This window comes from Cyclospora cayetanensis, unplaced genomic scaffold (assembly GCF_002999335.1).
Source record: "Cyclospora cayetanensis isolate NF1_C8 unplaced genomic scaffold, CcayRef3 CcayRef3_contig_33, whole genome shotgun sequence".
Lineage (NCBI taxonomy): Eukaryota > Apicomplexa > Conoidasida > Eucoccidiorida > Eimeriidae > Cyclospora > Cyclospora cayetanensis.
Window position 1 is genome coordinate 166,122 of NW_020312292.1, and position 17,786 is coordinate 183,907.

The following is a 17,786-nucleotide window of genomic DNA, read 5'->3' on the forward strand; positions in this document are numbered from 1 at the left end:
CCGCCGGGGGGAAGACAGCGACGTACTGAAGCAGCAACCAGTGATGCATCCTGCTGCTCTTGCACTTGTCTATGGAGCACCGAGTCAGCTGGCTCGGGATGCCTGTACAACAAACAGGAGCGAACCACGGGATTAGGCAGAAGGCGTACAGCCACGCGCAAAAAAGCGCGCGCTTTCGCACAAATAGAGACACGCAAGAGGGCCCCAAGGGCCACCCCGAAGGCACCCACGTGACAGCCTGAACACAGTGAATATGGCTACATCACAGGGAGTGGAAGCAGGCATTTGAAAAAACCAGATACTGTGCCAAAGTGACAGGGGATCAAAAGATACAGAGGGACACAAGTGCACATATACACACACACTATGCATACATATACACGTATATACATGAGTGAAGGCATGTGGCCATACCCTGGCCTTGCAGCTCCCGGCTTTGTATATTTTTGTTTTCTTTGAATCGGAATCGGAAATAATTGATACGCATGGCCCGTGCAATAAATCGCCCCCCCACATGTTTGCTCTTTGTCTTTTGGACATGCTTGGAATGCGGCTGTGAGCGGGGGGGAGAAACTTCCCTGCCGCACAGGCGCATGCACACCCGCCACACTGACACATCCCTTGCTTGCCGCACGCACGTTGGATGCATGCAATAGTCCCGAATTCCCCCTCTTTCTTCCTCCCCACAAAGTGAAAACGACAGCCACAGAGGATCCTAGGAGACCGGCCAAGAGTGAAAGCAGTCGGAGGATAAAAGAGGGGTTGGCTAGCAGCAGCGCCTACCCGACCCGCGCCAGAGGCGCAGTCTCGCGCGCAACAGCCGAGGACGTAGCCGTGAAACGAGCGCGGATACATAGAGACGGAGCGAGAAAAGAGGGAAGAAGATCAAGTGACATAACTAAGGGCAGGGGACTGTCTGCAGGTCACGTAGTGCTCACGGCTCGTCCCTAACCAAGGAGGGCAAAGCCCTTGAGGGAATCCTCAGAGAAGGATGTTTCGAAAATCGTGAAAATCGGGAGACCACCGAAACCATACTGCGCCCACTCCGCAATTTCTCTGTACCACGGACTTCAGCTCCCAGCCGCTCGTCGTCTTCTTGACTGGCCACATCGCTGCCTTGAGACGCAGTCGCCTTGCAAAGATGGTATGCCCCCCTGCGCGGGAGCTCGCAGGAGTTGACAAGCCGTGCGACACCTCAGCAACCAAGCGCACATAGGAGAACGAGGCGCATATCATCGCGCCACGAGATGCAGCCAAGAAAGAAAGATAGACACACACAATGCGGCAGACAGGCAGAATCGTTAAGATTTGGAAAAGTGTGAATAGTGCTGTGCAAAAGCAAAAAAACGGCTGCTGCCAACTCATAGCGTGGCGCACTGTAGAGCGCAGGAATTCCCGCGGCAGCCCCTGCAGCCAGGCTGACTGCACACTTGAGCAAAAAGAAAAAAGAGTGCGCCTGTGCAAAGAGGCACCCTCACCACTTTGTGTTGAGCTTCCGGAGGGCTGCATATTTTGTAAGGTACTTGACGACTTGACCGCTCATACTGGCCATGAAGCCGAGCTCGAAGTAGAACACCATGGCGCTTTGGATGAGGCGTCGTGTTGTCAGCAGCAGAATCATTAAACTGAGGGTCCTTTGGTAATTGGAGATGGATTGCTGGACAAAGAGGGATGAGCCGAATAAGGAGGAGTCGTACAACTGCTCTATCGTATTCTGCGGTTCGACTGCCTTGGCACTGAACATTTTCCCTGAGCATACACACGGCCAGGGGGCGGAAAAAAGCATCCGGAGGGAAAACGATTTTGCGTTACTTGCGCAGATAACCCTCCAACCACCGCCAAAGTCCCCGTGTTAGCGAGGCATTGCTGCAAGGACTGCCTCGGGAGGCAGCTACCCACAGCGATACTCCTTTTGCTTTTACGTGCGGACGGAGCAACGAACCTTTAGTTAGGTTGCGCTGCCAGAAAATATACAGTCCAACACTCCAAACAACGTAGAAAAGCTCAGGATCCACCGTCGTCAACAGAGAAGACACTTTTTGTTGCTCGGAGAGTCCAACATTAACTATCAGCGTTAATAGCAACATCCTGCAACAGGTGCGCCACTCACTGCCGCTTACGCCCACCATCCGAATTCCAGGCGCACACCCCCGACAAGGCTTAACTTAGCAGCAGCCCCAAGATCCTCGACAGCAGCTCCGGCACACGGCAAAAACTCCATTCCCCAACCCTCCGTGTGCGTACCTCGCGATCATGCAAGCGAACCACGCTGCAGTGTTGATTGCCGAAATGAGCAGCAGGACAAAGACACCCTGCAGCGTCAGCTCGCGCTTGCTCATTTGCTTAATCTGAAGCACAAACAAACCGCAAGCCCGCACGCTTGCATGGACGCCAGCGGAACGGACAAGGGATGCGCGCACAGCCCCGAGCGCATGCAAATCGACGCCTCAGCCAAGCGTCTTGACACCACACAAAGGAGAGAGCAAACCAGCATTGCCAAGATCCCCGTTCCCTCGGCACTCCCGCCTGCCCGCATCCGCCTCTGCAGGTGCCTTGCACCCTTGTTTTGGCGTACAAAATCAATCTGCTGGTCCGTTGGGTCGCTAGTGACGACAAAGCGAGTTCCTTTAGTGAAAATGAAGAGCCCTTCATTCGAGGCGTCTGAGCTGTCTGCGTACGAGGCCGCGGCCAGTACGACGCAGACAACAAAGGGCAGGGCAAGCCACCAGAAGGGGTATAGGTTGGGAAAGACAGCCCTCCTGAAGCCTTGCATCGCGGTGAAACACCTGTTGGGAGTCTCCTCTCGTTCTTCGTCGCTGTCAGAGTTGTCCTCCTTTTCCTCTGCCTCGTGGGGGGGCCCCCACAGACGGAGACCAGGCTCTCCACCACCACCCCGAAGGGAATAGGACAAGCCCTGTGACTACAACGCACAACGATGCCATACACACACGCACAACGTAACCTTGAAAGTATGAGGCCTACTTTTTAAAGCTTTCCACCGCAAGTCGCACATTGCCAGCAGCAGAGACTGGAGGAGCTAAACCGGCGAAATACTATAACTAGGGACGGCGAAGGAGCCTCCGGACAGGGGTCTCAGCCCCTATTTTAATTCCCCAGTGCATTTCGCTTCCCAGGTTTCATAGCACCATACAGGAGGCCTCGCGCACGAGGAATGGTGCGCTGCCACGCTCGACGCATGGAGTCAACTGTGCGTGTGAACAGAAAGGCATGTGTAAACGGGCAGCGCAAGGCACCTCTCGTGCAAGACACAACAAAGAAGCACGCCTCCAGGGAAAGAGGGGCCGTTAGAAATCCTATTCTTTCCCATGCGACGGCAGCAGCAACAGCAAGACTGCTTCCTCACCTTATTATGGGCTGCCGCATGGCCAAAAATACTCCCCGCAATGTTGCGGGAAAACCCCCGGGAACCCCTCGTGGGGCCCCTGACGGGCGGTCCCTCAGGCGACGCATGCATTATGGATGCCTCAAATGCACAGAAAAAAAAGAGCCGCCTGACGTTTCGAGGGGAAACGTTAGGTGCGGCTACTCTTTACGCTGCGGGGGAAGCTGTAGCGAGTCGCACGCTTACAGGTCTGGCTACAGCTCGCTACGGCTATCGGTAGGCCACCCTTTGCGTCTGTGGCGGTATGTGTGTGTGTGTGTATATATATGTATATATAGATATATATATACATGTATGTATGTGTCTCTCCCTCTCTCTCGTTTGTATTCTTTTTGTTTTAAAAAAGCCTCTGCTGCAACCTCACTCAGAGGCCCCCGTGTTTTTCGCTCCTGATCGGCAAGTTGAGTTCTGCTCAGTCTTCAGGTTGGGGGTCCTTGCAGAGGATGTGAAAATCGTATGCCATGAGCTGCCAGATCTCAGCAACCTGAGACTCGAGTGATGAAATGTCCAAAGGCTTTCGCCAGGAGGCTCACCACGCCACAGGGGTTGGCTCCGCAGCTCTTATGACGGTAGGCACCTGATTGGGGGATACAGGGTAAGGAAAATGCAGATTGCCTTTTGTACTGCCATGCCAGCGCCACGGGGGAGATCCGCCTTTGAAGAGGAGGCGCTCATCAGGGAAGCATGCACGCCTGACAGCGTGAAACAAGTGCTCCAGCGAGAGTCGCTTACGAGCTTAAAGAACTGTCATTCTCCAACTACTGCGGACGAACGTGCGAGCAAGCCCGTGGGCGGAGAACATACATCACGAGGCCCTGTTCTACATGCCGCCGAGCGCCACAAGCGTTCCTGCACCGTTCTTGATGCCGAGCAGCCACCCTCTCGGCCTTCCGCAAAGAATGAAATGAGAGAACAATGCCAATTAGGGGGGCTGGTGACTCCGCGTCGTACGCGTCAGACACCAGTGGACAGAAAGCGGGGGGGAACAGGGCAGTCGATGCTAGGGAAAGCCCCAAAATCAAGATTTGGTTTTCCAACGTAAAAAGGCACACAGAATGTACTGAACCAGTCCTAGGGGCCAGAAGGCATAGAGTACAAAAGTGCTTATCGAGGCCGGTCTCCTAGGGAGGCAGGCAGAGGGAACTGGAGGCAACACCCTTCTCTACGACAAAAGGAAGAATGGTGATCTCTTCGATCCTAGGAATGGTTACCGAGCGCCCCTCCGCACCAATGAAAGGAAGAAGAATCGTTGGAGCAAATTGTTTGTTGGCAAGGTCTGCGGGGAGTTGAGCCCCTGTAGAGAAGAAGACACAAACTGTGAGTGTTGAGCTCCTTCAGCTCTTTTTCCCTGATTAAAATAATATAAACACGGAGAATTTAGCGGAGTTCAATTGTTTTCGCTCTGCGATTTCATAAACCAAAGCCGCAAGCAGGGCCCCGGATACGCGGACTCGTACTGCGGTCCCCCATAGAAGAGACCAGGGCTTGTGATAAATGTGGCATAAACTACGGAGAATTATGCCAGTTTTCTTTTTAGCTACGAAATAGTACAAGCTGCGCCCTTATTAATGAAAGATTTCGTCTCACTGTGCGACGACATTGTGTAGACGCGGAAAACTCTCCGTGTGACATTTTGAGACGAACGCTGCCCGTCGAGTCCGGCACTGGGGAGGCTCACATATCCGGCTGCAGCAAAGCATGACATGTAGCCTCCATATCATTTTGCAAACTGCTGTTGTTCTTGGCGGGACTAATGGGAAGAAGAGCGAAGAGAGGTGTCCAAAGAGCGTGTCGATTGCCGACAGGCAGGTCCGTTTTGGTTCCGTGGATTAACGGAATGATGCAATATAAGTCATGATCAGACGACAAGAGAGAAATGACCATGGGACTCTCCTAAAGCTAAACGGCCTTCACGAAGCTGAAGCGCAAGTTAAAGCGTGAACTTAAAGTATAGCCGAAGCAACTCAGTCAGTTAACCCACTAATGTTTGTATTAGTGCAATGCACGAAGGCAAAACACGAATTTGAATACGCAACGGTAAATAGCTATTAGGCACTAGCACTGTATAGATGCAAGTTAAATATTGAGGAACGCGTAAGAAACACAAAGGTCGATATCGATTTGGAAATGAAAAATAAACGGGAACGGAAACTTCAACACAAACGAGATCGACAGTGATTGACGTTCATAAAATTGTGCTTTGGAGTGCGAGCCTGGAAGCGAAACATCACTTCGCGTATGGATGCAGGGCGTCACAACAACGCTGGTAGAGCGACTTTGTAGCAGCCCGTGAACGATATCTCAACCTTCCCTGGTGACCCTGAAAACCCTTATATGGAGCTCCATGAGGATACGAATAAGAAAGTGGATGCGCGAAAGGGAACTGACATCTCCCAAACCTTAATTTTGCTATGCGCTTCGCAACTTCCTTGATTCTTTTTGCTGCCAGCAGTAGCTTTGCCTGCTTTACGTTTTTTCCATTAGGAGCTTAGTTCAAAGTTGGAAGGCATTTCTTCTGTAACTTAGAAATCAAGCGATTCAGGGTGCATTGCAATTATAGATGTCTTTAGAAATTCTAATCAACAGTGTACTGCGCTCTTCATGGGTCCTTCTGACGCTCGGCCGGTTCAGCAGTGTCCCTTCAAAGATTATTGACAACAACGTTGAGCTGGTGCTTTCCTAAAACTGCAAGTCTTGTTTCAAGCTCTCCATGGTATGATGTATGGACTAGGTGCGTTCCTGCTCAAACGTAGATGAGCTCTTGGCTTTTGTGGAGACATTCTTTTGCACGACCAAGAAACATTCATTCAAGCTCTTGGGGTGCTTCAAGGGAGATGGCACAATGCATTCTCTATTGGGCAATGTTATAGCTTGTTGCACTCAGTTCTTCCTGGTCCTAGGGCTGCCCTACGCACTCATGAATACAAGGTGTGCGGGGGGTGTGAAAATACTAGAGGCTGACCTAGTTGTGGCCCATTAAGGCACAGGTTTTAAAGCACCATCGGAATTCTTTATTGGAATCTGTATTCCGAGAGAATGTTTTCAATATGAAAAATCTTTTCAAAGTTAGAGAGACCGTCGCTTGTGCAACGGAGGCAACGGTGGTCATGTGGACCACACAAGCGTTGCTAAAAGTGCTCTTTAGACCATGCACTGCCAGCACAGGTACAATAAGCGTACACCATTTAGTGTTCCGACTTCTGCTTCTTCTGCTAGCGACACTTTCGCAGGGCAGCAGTTGTCTGCACCCCAAGGCAACGGGGGGTTTTATCCAAGTCACAAAGTTATCATGGAACACAATAATTCTTGCAAATTTTCAATAAGGAGTTTTTCTAGATGCTGAATCGAGCTTACCTAAGCCCTCAGGAGCAAGAGAGCCACTGTCTTCCCTTGTGATTCTGGGCTTGGAGACATGTTGGCCTCCAGTTACAATACTAGTGCCGACTTTCTTTAAAGCGTAGAATGTGCTTGCTAAGTTGTCAAAAGGTGTCGAGAGCGATCTTCACGCACTGTTACATTGCGTACTCCTTATTTCCTTCTACCCTTTTCTGGTATTCATACCGTTTGTAACGCGGAAAAACCAGGGGCTACGCCTTACTTGCCCCCCTCGTACAAGCGCAGCGAAAAACCTTACATGAAGTATACACAGCTCAATCGATACAAAATTGACCGCAGTATTTATTCAGGCGACCCTTTGTGCAGCTTCAAGTAGAGATAAATTCGCCACTGGATGATTGCCTGCTGGCTTGCAGCGGGACAGAGAGTAGCTCCAGGTACACCGTAAAAAACGGAGCCCGATGATCCAAATACTTTACCAGTAAAAGGAATCATTTTGAAACATAATAATCCTTGTTTTTTGGTACGATATTCTGTAAGTCTGAAGATTATTACATGTGATCCTAGGGAGCCCGCTCATGGTTCCGCCACAGTGCGTTGGTCGGCTGTCCTGATGTCTTTCCTCCTTGCTACATGGCCAGCAAGTCGGCTGCTGTCTGGTAGATTTTTAGCCACTAGACGACTTCAAAAATCAAAGCCAAGCTTTAATTGACAGGGGGGCACGTTTTCCGGCAGGATAGCAGAGCATTAGCGCCTTCCCGCCAGCAGACTTGGTCTCGATTGCAGTCCCTCCCCTTTTCTTTAGCGTTCACGTTAAGATGGCCGCCCATACAGAGGAGAGGCAAGGAAGGCCTTTCATAGACCCTGAAACAGAGCCGAAGCATGCGTTTTTGCAATACTTCGATGCAGAGGAGAAGGCCCAAATGTTGCGCATTCTGCGGTGTTTGTACATCTTGTGGTTCTTCAATGTCGCCGCGACCGTTGCAAGTTTTGCCCTTGGACTGACGATTACTTTTCATCCTTTTGCCCTTAATGGTGCCTTTAACTGGCGCGTCGTGCACACTGGTTGCAACGTGCTCCTTCTGGCTCTGGCAGTCGGCCTCGGACTGGCGGGAGCACACAAGGGCAGCACCAGTCTGCTCTATCAGTCAGGTGTGGCACACGTCCTTCTCTCCATTTCATCCTTGCTTCCTTTTTTCGGAAGCCTTTCGGTCCTCCTTCTCGTCTCCGGGGAGTCGAGGGGAGACACCCCCGCAGACAAAGACTTCAGCCGCCAACTCATCACCGCCCTGGGGGGCACGGGAGGCGTCTCTGCCGTCGTTTCTCTGATGTGCGGTGAGTTCAGAGGCAACCAGCGTCACTGTGTTTCCCGCTTTGCGGCAACGTTGCAGGCCTCCCCCCAACCGCCGTGGAAGAAACGATCCCTTCCCTCAGCCTCTGCTCTGTGTCTGCTGCGTTGCGGTGCTGCAGCGCTAGAGGTAAGGGCCGTCTCTCGGCTCTTGTGGGAGGTGATGCCTCCCAAGGCACCCGGAATATTCTAGACTTGTAGTCTCTTAGTAATTAGCCTAACCCCGAGTCCGGGGAGTCTACTTGCTCGTATTCAAATAAGTCTCCGCCCAAACACTGCCTTCGAGAACTGCCTAGACAACAGCAGATCCATCTGTTCGGCGGCAACGGGGAAGACAAACACTGAAGGGGCCTTGCGGCTGATTTTCCACCGTTCCCCGAACACGGCTCACGTTTGCCCGCATCGTGCATGCCTACCCTACTCAGCGCCGCGCACACCCCCTCTCTTCTCCTCTCGTCTCCTCTCCTCTCCTGCTGCTACCCTTCCGGCTCCACACTACCTTCCTCACTTTTGAGAATCGGATACGTACTACAAACCCGCCAACCCCCCGATCCCCTCTCCCTCTCTTCGCGGAACTAGCTTGCCACAAAATACCATGCGAACACTGCTTTTAGGAAGCTAGGCGAAGGAAATCACAGAAAAGCCACAGTGATATGAATGCAGCAAGCGCGGCACACATGCGGGCGCTTCCAACGCTCCTCCTGTAGGAAGGTGCGTGAGAAGCAAGCTTTTAAGAGGCCAGGGAAATCCAAGTAGCGGTCACTGCGATTTCCCCTGACTCCTCGAGGGCCGTCAGAGCAGCTTCGACTTCAGATGCTGCAGACGCACCAAGCAAGACAGCGCTAACAAGGTGTGCTGTATGTCCTGCTGAGGAGCGCTGCAAAGAGGCGTCTCCCTATGTATTTGAACTTGTCACCTGATTATGAAGATCTAATTGTTTTGGGGCTTTTAAAATGCTGCAAGTCTCGCTGAAAAACCTTTCGCGCTCATTCCTGGCTGTTGATGCCTAAAGGCTCTGCGAAGCGCTCCTCGGGAGGCTTTCGCAGGGGAAAAATGAAGCGCCTCGTTTGGGGGAGACATTTGTGAATGGAGGTATTTGTGTTTCTTACGGGAGTCGACCGAGAGACTCGCGGTGAGGGCCTGTCGCTTGACGGCTCGCCCCTTTGCACTCAAGAGGTTCTTGAGAACGCGGCGTTGCATGGGATCGCTGATGTGTTCATACATGTGTAGATCAGAGGCTGCAGGAGGGGGCAGACACGGCAAAGCAAAAACGCAACTGAGAAGGGGGGGGTCGGGAAGCGAAGCAGGAAGGAGCCCAATGGCGAGCCGTGGTAAGACCACAGCCACACAGACACAAGGGAAGCACCAGGTGCTCGCTGGCGCGTGGCTATCCTCCGAGCACGACTGAGTGATGAGGGGAGGGCCCACTCCCCGCAGAATAAAATTACCAGGTGACCTTACTCTCCGCTTCTTCCGCCTTTGTTACTGCCGGGGCGATGGTAGGAGTAGTGGGAGGCGTCGCGCTTGCAGCAGCCTTATCCTGGAGGGCGCCTGCGATGATTCTTAGGGGGAAGAGTTCGACGTATTCGCGCATGTCTTTTACAGGATTGATTTTGAAGCAGTCGACGTAAACGTCGCCCTTATCGTCCATGCAGGGGAAGCCGTAGACAGTGACGAGTCCTCCTCGGAGCGCTGCACTGAGGAAGCCTTCGAGGGGGGGAAGGCTTTCTTCTTCAGGCGTCTCTTGGGAGGACGTAGCGGCTCCTGGCTCTTGCAGAGAAGCCATCGCGCTCTTGTGGCTGCACTCGACCTCGATGCGACTCGTGGAATCCTCCAGCGTGAACTTGAAAAGGGAGGGGCGAATTTCGAGGCCAGAGGCGACACCGCACAGAGCGACAAGCCCAACGTCGCGTCCGTTCAGTTGCAGAGGACCCCCTCCCGCAGCGCGAGCTTTTACAGCCCTTCGGAGCATCGCCACAGTTGCACAGACGCACCCGTCGGGTGTCTGAGCAGCTTTTTCGCCCCCCCCTCCGGAAGAGCCTCCCCGCTGAGAGGAGGCACTTTGGCCTTGAGAAAAGGGATCTGTGGCATTTCCCAAGTCTTCGGAACCCCCGAAGCTCAGACGCCCGCTACCCCCCAAGCTCTTGCGCGGCTCGGAAGACAGGAATTCATTGCCTCCGGAGTAGGGGGAAAAGAAGGCGTTCTCATCGGCGAACATCGTGGGGCGAGGGAGCGTCGAGCCGGAGGAAGGGGCTGGAAACGAAGGCGCACGGCGCAGCGCAGTCACTGCACAGGGATAGCAGAGACTCAGAGAAGACGAGCAGGAGGCAAAGGGACGGGGGAAGAAGGAAGGGGAGTGGCTAACGAGCTAACTGGCTGTGAGGTGTGAGGAGTGAGGAGTGATGGGTTGCCTGCCTCGGCTCGCGCAGGAAGTCGAGGAGGAGGCGTCCTGGCGCAGTAGGAGGCGAAGGCCAGTCTGTGTGTGGTTGGAAGTGCATGCAGAATCAAGGAAGCAAATCCTTGAAACAATACAGACGCGAAACACTGGTCGCATGTGAAAAGGGGCACAAGGATTCTCTCAAACACACTGGTGGAGGGAGGACTGCTGCTGCGGGGTGGTGGGGTCGGGGCTTTCTGAAATGCTGCTGCGTTGCTGCTGCCTGTCAGGAGGCTGTCTTCCAGCCGAGATCGTGTCTTCTTTCATTGAAATATTGCACTGTACAGGCGAAGATTTACCAAAGTACACCAACGTATCAATGCGGTGGAGAGGAGAACTCGCATGTCTGTGTGAAGAAGGGGTGTGGGTGCGAACGACGAGCGCTGCTAGTGACAGCCGCCAACCCGCCACAGCACGATAGAGACTCTTTCGTTCAAGCAAGCGTACGGGGGTGTGTGTGTGTGCAGCCCCCCCTTTTTCAGAGGGATATTTTTTGCTTCCTTCCTCCTCTGCATGCACGACTTCCAACGCCTCCAAAAGCCTCGATGGCTCTGTGCGCCGTGCAGTGCTTCCCTGGCTTTTCTCTAGGAAGCGTTGCCTTTGCCAGGAGGAGTCACCATGGCAACAAGTGCTGCCAGTGCCTTGCGTTCTGCGTATGAAGCGGCAGGGCAAGGCCATGTGTTTCGCTTTTTTGATCGCCTGAGCGATGTCGAGCGGCAGCAGCTGCTGGCAGACTTAGAAAAAGAGGATCCTCACGAGCTCCGTCGGCTGCTGCAAGAGGCTTTAAAGACGCTGCAGCTCACAGACGATTCCCCGCCCAGACAGATTAAACCGCCACACGCAGTGGATCTCACACCCCTCTCTACTGCTGACTTTCCGCAGCAGCCGGAGCAGTTGCTAAATGCATATCGGCAGCTGCTCCCCCCTTCAGCTGCCTGTCTTGTAGTGCCCTTACGCGACGCTCCCCAAGCCTTGAGGCAGCAGTGGCGAGACAGAGGCCTCCGCCTCATCGGTAAGCCGCTCTCTAGACACCCAAAAATAGAAAACACCCTCTTAAAAACATGCCTTTTCTCCTTCTGCTACTACTGCTCGTGGTAGTGCTACTACTGCTCGTGGTAGTGCTACTGCTACTTCTACTTGTGCTATTACTACTTGTGGTACTGCTACTGCTACTACTACTTGTGCTACTACTGCTTGTGCTACTACTACTTGTGCTACTGCTACTACTACTTGTGCTACTACTACGCGTGCTACTGCTACTACTACTTGTGCTACTACTACGCGTGCTACTGCTACTACTACTTGTGCTACTACTACTGCTACTACTACTTGTGCTACTACTACTTGTGCTACTACTACTTGTGCTACTACTACTGCTACTACTGCTACTACTACGCGTGCTACTACTACGCGTGCTACTGCTACTGCTGCTACTACTTGTGCTACCACTACTGCTACTACTTGTGCTACTACTCCTGCTACTACTACTTTTGCTACTACTGCTACTACTACTTGTGCTACTATTACTTGTGCTGCTACCACTTGTGCTGCTACTACTGCTGCTACTACTGCTACTACTGCTTGTGCTACTTCTACTGCTACTACGACTTGTGCTACTACTATTTGTGCTACTGCTACTGCTACTACTGCGGCTGCTACTACTACTTGTGCTACTACTGCTTGTGCTACTACCACTGCTACTACTACTTGTGCAACTACTATTTGTGCTACTGCTACTGCTACTACTGCGGCTGCTACTACTACTTGTGCTACTACTACTGCTACTGCTAGTTTTGCTACTGTTACTGCTACTACTACTTCTGCTACTACTGCTTGTGCTACTACTACTGCAACTACTACTTGTGCTACTACTACTGCTACTACTATTTGTACTACTGCTTCTGCTACTTGTGCTACTGCTGCTAGTACTACTACTTGTACTACTGCTACTACTGCTAGTACTACTACTTGTACTACTGCTACTACTACTGCTACTACTACTTCTGCTACTGTTACTGCTAGTACTACTTGTGCTACTGCTACTGCTACTACTACTTGTGCTACTACTACTGCTGCTACTACTGTCACTACTACTGCTACTGTTACTGCTACCACTACTTGTGCTACTACTGCTGCTACTGCTACTACTTGTGCTTCTACTGCTGCTACTACTACTTGTGTTACTACTACTACTGCTACTGCTGCTGCTACTGCTTGTGCTACTATTACATCTACTATTTGTGCTACTGCCACTGCTACTACTACTTGTGCTGTTGCTTGCTGCTGCAGCGGAAGGAAAAGTCGGCGTGTTGATCCTCGCGGGAGGAGATGGCACGCGTCTGAACTTTGAGGGCCCTAAGGGAGCGTTCCCTGTGGCGCCTGTCTCTGGCAGCAGTCTCTTTTGCCTCTTTGCTCAGCGTCTACGTCGCATCGTTTCTCTGGCAGCTGCTGCAGTATCCAACAACACCAGCAACACCAGCAACACCAGCAACACCAGCAACACCAGCAACAACACCAGCAACAGCAACAACAACAATAGGCCCCATGTGCCCTTGTATATCATGACGAGCGAGACGAACAGAGCGGCAACAGAGGCTGTCTTTGCAGCTTCAGATTACTTTGGTTTGAACCCTTCGGATGTTCGTTTCTTCTCGCAGGGAACGATACCAGCCTTTGACTTGGAGGGGCATCTCATGCTGGCAGCCGCTCACCAGCTGAGAAGAACCCCAGACGGCAATGGAGGCGTTTTTAAGGCACTGCAGATCAGCGGCATCCTCGCAGACATGCAGCAGCGGAAACTCGAAGGCATTCAGATTCTTTCTGTTGACAACGCCCTTGCCAAAGTCGCAGATCCAACGTTCTTCGGATTCGCATGCACGAGCGACGCAGACGTAGGGCTTCCCTTTCTGCACACGCATATGCTGTATTTTATTCGGCATGCGCTTGCGAAGGTTTCTTAGGCGAGCTGCTCGGCGTGCTAGCTGCATTTCTTACGCTAAAGGCCTACCTGCATGCGGCATCCTCCGTGCAACACATGTGCAGTCTTGTTTCTCAGTGCTGCTCTTTCTTTCTCTCTGTGTATGTAGGTGTGTAGGTTTTGTGTATATACATGTATATGTATGTACGTATATATATGTATGTATATTATGTATGTATGTATGTAGGTGTGTAGGTTTTGTGCATATATGTATATGTATGTATATTATGTATGTATGTATATTATGTATGTATTTATGTAGGTGTGTATATATATGTATGTATATTATGTATGTAGGTGTGTATATGTATGCACATATGTGTGTATGCAGGTGTGTATATATATGCATGTATATTATGTATATTATGTATGTAGGTGTGTATATGTATGCATACATGTATGTATGTAGGTGTGTATATATATGTATGTATATTATGTATGTATGTACGTATGTGTGAATATGTATGCATACATGTATGTATGTAGGTGTGTATATATATGTATGTATATTATGTATGTATGTACGTATGTGTGAATATGTATGCATACATGTATGTATGTAGGTGTGTATATATATATGTATGTATATTATGTATGTATGTACGTATGTGTGAATATGTATGCATACATGTATGTATGTAGGTGTGTATATATATGTATGTATATTATGTATGTATGTACGTATGTGTGTATATGTATGCATACATGTATGTATGTATATGTATGTATATATATGTATGTATATTATGTATGTATGTACGTATGTGTGAATATGTTTGCATACATGTATGTATGTAGGTGTGTATATGTATGTAAATTATGTATGTGTATGTGCATGCATGTATGTATGCATGCGTGCACCCTCCGCTTCAGGTGGCAAACAAAGTCGTTGCGAGGCGGTCTGCCCACGAGAAGGTTGGAGTTATGTGCCAAATCCTTTCCCATGGCCCATGCCTTCTCTCTGAGCAGCAGCAGCAGCGACAACAGCAGCAACAGCAACAGCAACAGCAGCAGCGACAACAGCAGCAACAGCAACAGCAGCAGCGGTGGACTGGAGCAGTTCTTGAGTATTCTGAGCTGCCAGCGACGATGTTGCGGGAGAACCCTAGCGAAGCTTCAGGAGCTGCGAGGAAGGACTGGCCCACGGAGTCTGGTGCCTACTGCTACGCCAACGTGTGCATGCACTACTTCAGCGTCCGCTTCCTGGAGGCTCTCGTGGCGAATCGCCAAGATCTCCACGCGCACTATCACGCGGCGAAGAAGAAGATTCCAGAGCTGAAACTCCTCGAGAAACCTCCAGAGAAGTCGAGCAGAGGAGCTCCAGCGCAAGGCTTCCTCCTACACGCGCCAGACGCAGGTGACCCTTCGCGGTGGTCTGCTGTATCCCCGGATGCGCCGAATGGATGGAAGCTCGAACTCTTTGTCTTTGACGCCTTTCCACTAGCGCAGAGAGTCTTGGTAGGTTCTACATGCACTGCAGGGAGGGAGGAGAAGGGAGGGAGGAGAAGGGAGGGAGGAGGGGACTGCAGGGAGGGGGGAGTCTCAAAATGAGGCTTTCAATTAAACGAGGGGGCATGCACAACGCGCTTCTCAGGACTGGTAGATGTCCCTTCTAGCGGCAGGGGCAGCCACCAGGAAAGATCTCCTCCCTTTTATCGCACGAGTTTGGGGGCTGCCTGCTGCTCGGGTGTTTTTTCTGATGAGGAGGCATTTAGACAGTGCACTCATCGCACGCCTTGCTCTGCTACGTTTGCTCGCAGTGTTTGGAAGTCGATCGAGATGAAGAGTTTGCACCTGTGAAGTGCAGCGGGCCAGAGGGAAGCCCTGCTGCGGACGCGCTTCCAGCTGCACCTTTGGACGTTGATGCAATAGCTGCAGATACACCCCAAGACGCGCAGGTACGCCTCTCCCGCCTGCATGCCAAATGGATCGCTGCTGCTACCGGCCGTCGCCTGCCTCTCCGTTTCGAGGGCAGCAAACACCTCCTATGCGAAGTATCACCGCTGCTAAGTTACGAGGGGGAGGGGCTGGACCCCAATTGCCTAGAAGGCAAAGACACGAACAAGCCGCTGCTTCTGCAGTAGCACATGAGAGCAGTGCAAATCCTAAAGGACGGGGGTGGCGCTGCCTATAAAGAAAAAGCCCCCTATCTCCCCCTTCAGAAGGGTGGGTAATACAGGTACACATATACTGCCCAAGCTTTTGCTTCACGAGCCGTTAAACGCACGTGACCTTGCAGCCTCGAGGAAGAGTGCCCCCTACGAGCCAGGTGCCAGCTGCTGAGAGGCAGGCTGCCTTTCTTCCCCCTCTCCTCCCCAATTTCGTATCACGGCTCTGGAGACTGCTTTTGGAAAAATACCCCAATTCTTCCCCAAGCGACCCCACCCCTCTGGAGAGGGCAAAGGCCGCTCGAATTCCATATTCATACAGACACCGGAGCAGCCAAACAGGCGAGCAGAGAGGGCATATCAGCACGACGCGTTTCAACGGGAGGCGTGTGGCTGTAGCGTGAATGCGCGTCTATCTCGGGGAAATCAAGGTACTAGAAAAAAAGGTTGAGAGTTCTAGAGCGCCGTATTTGGCCTCGAATTGTGTGTAGCTGCCTCTCGGCAATAATCAAAAGCTGTACACTGCTCAGCTACAAGCGACGTCGAGCGGATCGTGGGTGCCCACGCTTGCCGCTCTGCAGAGGCGAAACGCGCACACACCAGTCGCTCTGCGTTACTTTGGGGATGCCCCTTTTATTGACTTGTTAAAGTTCACTCGTCACTGAGTTCACCAGAGCTCTCGCTGCACTTTGCATCATCAGCAGACGTCTCAGCAGCGGCGGCGGAAGCTGCGTCCTCATCGTCCTTGGTGTTTGCAGACTTCTGTATGTTCTCTCTGAGAGCTGCTGCAGCCTGCGCTCGCCTTTCTTCTGCGAAAGCCAGCATTTTTTCCACTTCATCGTGCTTCTCACAGGTTACCCACGCCCAACCGGCGCCGTATTCTGTCGCCGGAACAAACATGTGCACTCTGATATCCCCGTGCTTGGATAGGTTTGCTTTCAGCCGCGCCTGAGGATAAAAGCATCGCATACACGGCATGCAGAATGCAGAGACCGCAGGCAGCATGATGGATGCGGAAAAATGAAAAAACACGCAACGTGCAGCACACCTCTGCCGCGGCGGCGCTCCTCCTACTGAAGAGGCACTCAAGAGCGAATGTATAGCGAAATCGCTGAGACCTGAGTGCGCAGATTTGTTGCCCCCCGGCACGGACAGGCAGGCTGGTGGTATTATGCGCGGGAGCGGCTTGCATCCGCAGCATGAAACATGTGGAGCGAAGTAGTGGCTCTAGCAAAATACTCGAGGTAAGAGCTTCTGTTGAGAAGGCACGCTCTGCGGGTTCGGAAATAGAAGCCCGCGGGCATATAGAGGTAGCCCGAAAGGGAGTCGACAGAGAATCTGTACCTCCGTAACGCCGACTGGAATGTTCTTGATTGTCACTCTGGAGGCTGTGTCGGAGCGCGTCTGAGGAATTACTGGGCGCATGGTGTAGAAAGAGTTGGAAGCCATCGTGCCTTGGGGGAAATGCAAAGAGGCCCACAGAATCCGAACGACTCGCAGCAATCAGCTGTACGATGCGGAGGCACCAGGGACTAGAAGAAGAGCGTTACTCTCCGTATGACCGACCGAATTGTTGAAACGAAAGAAACTGTGAAGGGAAATCAAGGAAAGAAACTGCTTTTTGTGAAAGAACAGTCTTCAACGAGGCAGTGCAGCAATCGACGCATCGGCAGCAACGGCTGGTGGCGACCATTCGCCAGATGGCCATGAGGTACAGCTCACTCAGCCAGCTTCCCCCCTACCATCCGCCCGGTCTGTTGCATTGAATTTGCTTGCATTTCCCATGAATCTGTTAGAGAATATATTTATTAGTACACTTTCTTCATGGGTGCCAGTTTAAAGGCAAGCATACCAGCAACCGCCGCCGACCGCCTTACAGCTGAACGTCGGTTGCGTCCCCCCAAATGCAAGTTTGTTTTCTCAATACGGCACATTGCTCTGTAGAGACAAAAGCACCATTACAAGCAAAAAATAGGGAGCTCTAGAGGCGGAGCTGCTGGACGATCCGCCCAACAATTGTGGAATGCAGGTACATTGTACCTGAATAAGCAGCCAGTTGCTATTAGGGAACCGCGTACGCCCTCCGTATTAGCGGCAAGTGGGGGGCTCGCGTTAAAAACGGATAAGTTTAAGCTTGCTACTTGAGTCAGGCTCACACATGGTGATGCATTTCGCGC

General features: G+C 51.8%; 5 protein-coding genes across 5 annotated transcripts; 2 read left to right on the forward strand and 3 right to left on the reverse strand.

Moving 5' to 3' along the window:
- Window positions 1-934: 934 nt before the first annotated feature.
- Window positions 935-2,339, reverse strand: LOC34618909. The gene is made up of 4 exons (XM_026333972.1): window positions 2,245-2,339; window positions 1,943-2,088; window positions 1,479-1,749; window positions 935-1,154 (listed from the first exon to the last, which is right to left on the reverse strand). Exons 1-4 carry the CDS (start codon window positions 2,337-2,339, stop codon window positions 935-937), a joined length of 732 nt encoding a protein of 243 aa, XP_026189757.1.
- A 5,218-nt stretch (window positions 2,340-7,557) lies between these two features.
- Window positions 7,558-8,280, forward strand: LOC34618907. The gene has a single exon (XM_022732222.2). The coding sequence runs from the start codon at window positions 7,558-7,560 to the stop codon at window positions 8,278-8,280; it is 723 nt and encodes a 240-aa protein (XP_022587433.2).
- A 537-nt stretch (window positions 8,281-8,817) lies between these two features.
- Window positions 8,818-10,305, reverse strand: LOC34618906. The gene is made up of 3 exons (XM_026333957.1): window positions 9,536-10,305; window positions 9,197-9,363; window positions 8,818-8,903 (listed from the first exon to the last, which is right to left on the reverse strand). Exons 1-3 carry the CDS (start codon window positions 10,303-10,305, stop codon window positions 8,818-8,820), a joined length of 1,023 nt encoding a protein of 340 aa, XP_026189742.1.
- An 837-nt stretch (window positions 10,306-11,142) lies between these two features.
- LOC34618905 (UDP-N-acetylhexosamine pyrophosphorylase-like protein 1) lies at window positions 11,143-16,008 on the forward strand. The gene is made up of 6 exons (XM_026333958.1): window positions 11,143-11,536; window positions 12,814-13,415; window positions 14,375-14,959; window positions 15,262-15,581; window positions 15,667-15,770; window positions 15,878-16,008. Exons 1-6 carry the CDS (start codon window positions 11,143-11,145, stop codon window positions 16,006-16,008), a joined length of 2,136 nt encoding a protein of 711 aa, XP_026189743.1.
- Window positions 16,009-16,260: 252 nt separating this feature from the next.
- On the reverse strand, window positions 16,261-17,058 carry LOC34618917. Its single transcript, XM_026333959.1, has 2 exons — window positions 16,954-17,058; window positions 16,261-16,557 (listed from the first exon to the last, which is right to left on the reverse strand). Exons 1-2 carry the CDS (start codon window positions 17,056-17,058, stop codon window positions 16,261-16,263), a joined length of 402 nt encoding a protein of 133 aa, XP_026189744.1.
- Window positions 17,059-17,786: the final 728 nt, after the last annotated feature.

Bases quoted from the DNA above. Each gene is read 5' to 3' on its own strand.
- LOC34618909 (XM_026333972.1), bottom strand. From the start codon at position 2,339: ATGAGCAAGCGCGAGCTGACGCTGCAGGGTGTCTTTGTCCTGCTGCTC. The intron at 2,089-2,244 runs GTACGCACACGG...CACCTGTTGCAG, and splicing joins TTCGCTTGCATGATCGCGAG to GATGTTGCTATTAACGCTGA. The intron at 1,750-1,942 runs GTTCGTTGCTCC...GTGTATGCTCAG, and splicing joins GCAGCGCAACCTAACTAAAG to GGAAAATGTTCAGTGCCAAG.
- LOC34618907 (XM_022732222.2), top strand. From the start codon at position 7,558: ATGGCCGCCCATACAGAGGAGAGGCAAGGAAGGCCTTTCATAGACCCT.
- LOC34618917 (XM_026333959.1), bottom strand. From the start codon at position 17,058: ATGGCTTCCAACTCTTTCTACACCATGCGCCCAGTAATTCCTCAGACG. The intron at 16,558-16,953 runs GTACAGATTCTC...TTTTATCCTCAG, and splicing joins TTCCAGTCGGCGTTACGGAG to GCGCGGCTGAAAGCAAACCT.
- LOC34618905 (XM_026333958.1), top strand. From the start codon at position 11,143: ATGGCAACAAGTGCTGCCAGTGCCTTGCGTTCTGCGTATGAAGCGGCA. The intron at 14,960-15,261 runs GTAGGTTCTACA...GTTTGCTCGCAG, and splicing joins CACTAGCGCAGAGAGTCTTG to TGTTTGGAAGTCGATCGAGA. The intron at 15,582-15,666 runs GTAGCACATGAG...CCCCTTCAGAAG, and splicing joins AACAAGCCGCTGCTTCTGCA to GGTGGGTAATACAGGTACAC.
- LOC34618906 (XM_026333957.1), bottom strand. From the start codon at position 10,305: ATGTTCGCCGATGAGAACGCCTTCTTTTCCCCCTACTCCGGAGGCAAT. The intron at 9,364-9,535 runs GTAATTTTATTC...CCCCCTTCTCAG, and splicing joins GCGGAGAGTAAGGTCACCTG to TTGCGTTTTTGCTTTGCCGT. The intron at 8,904-9,196 runs GTAAGAAACACA...GTGCGTCTGCAG, and splicing joins GAGTCTCTCGGTCGACTCCC to CATCTGAAGTCGAAGCTGCT.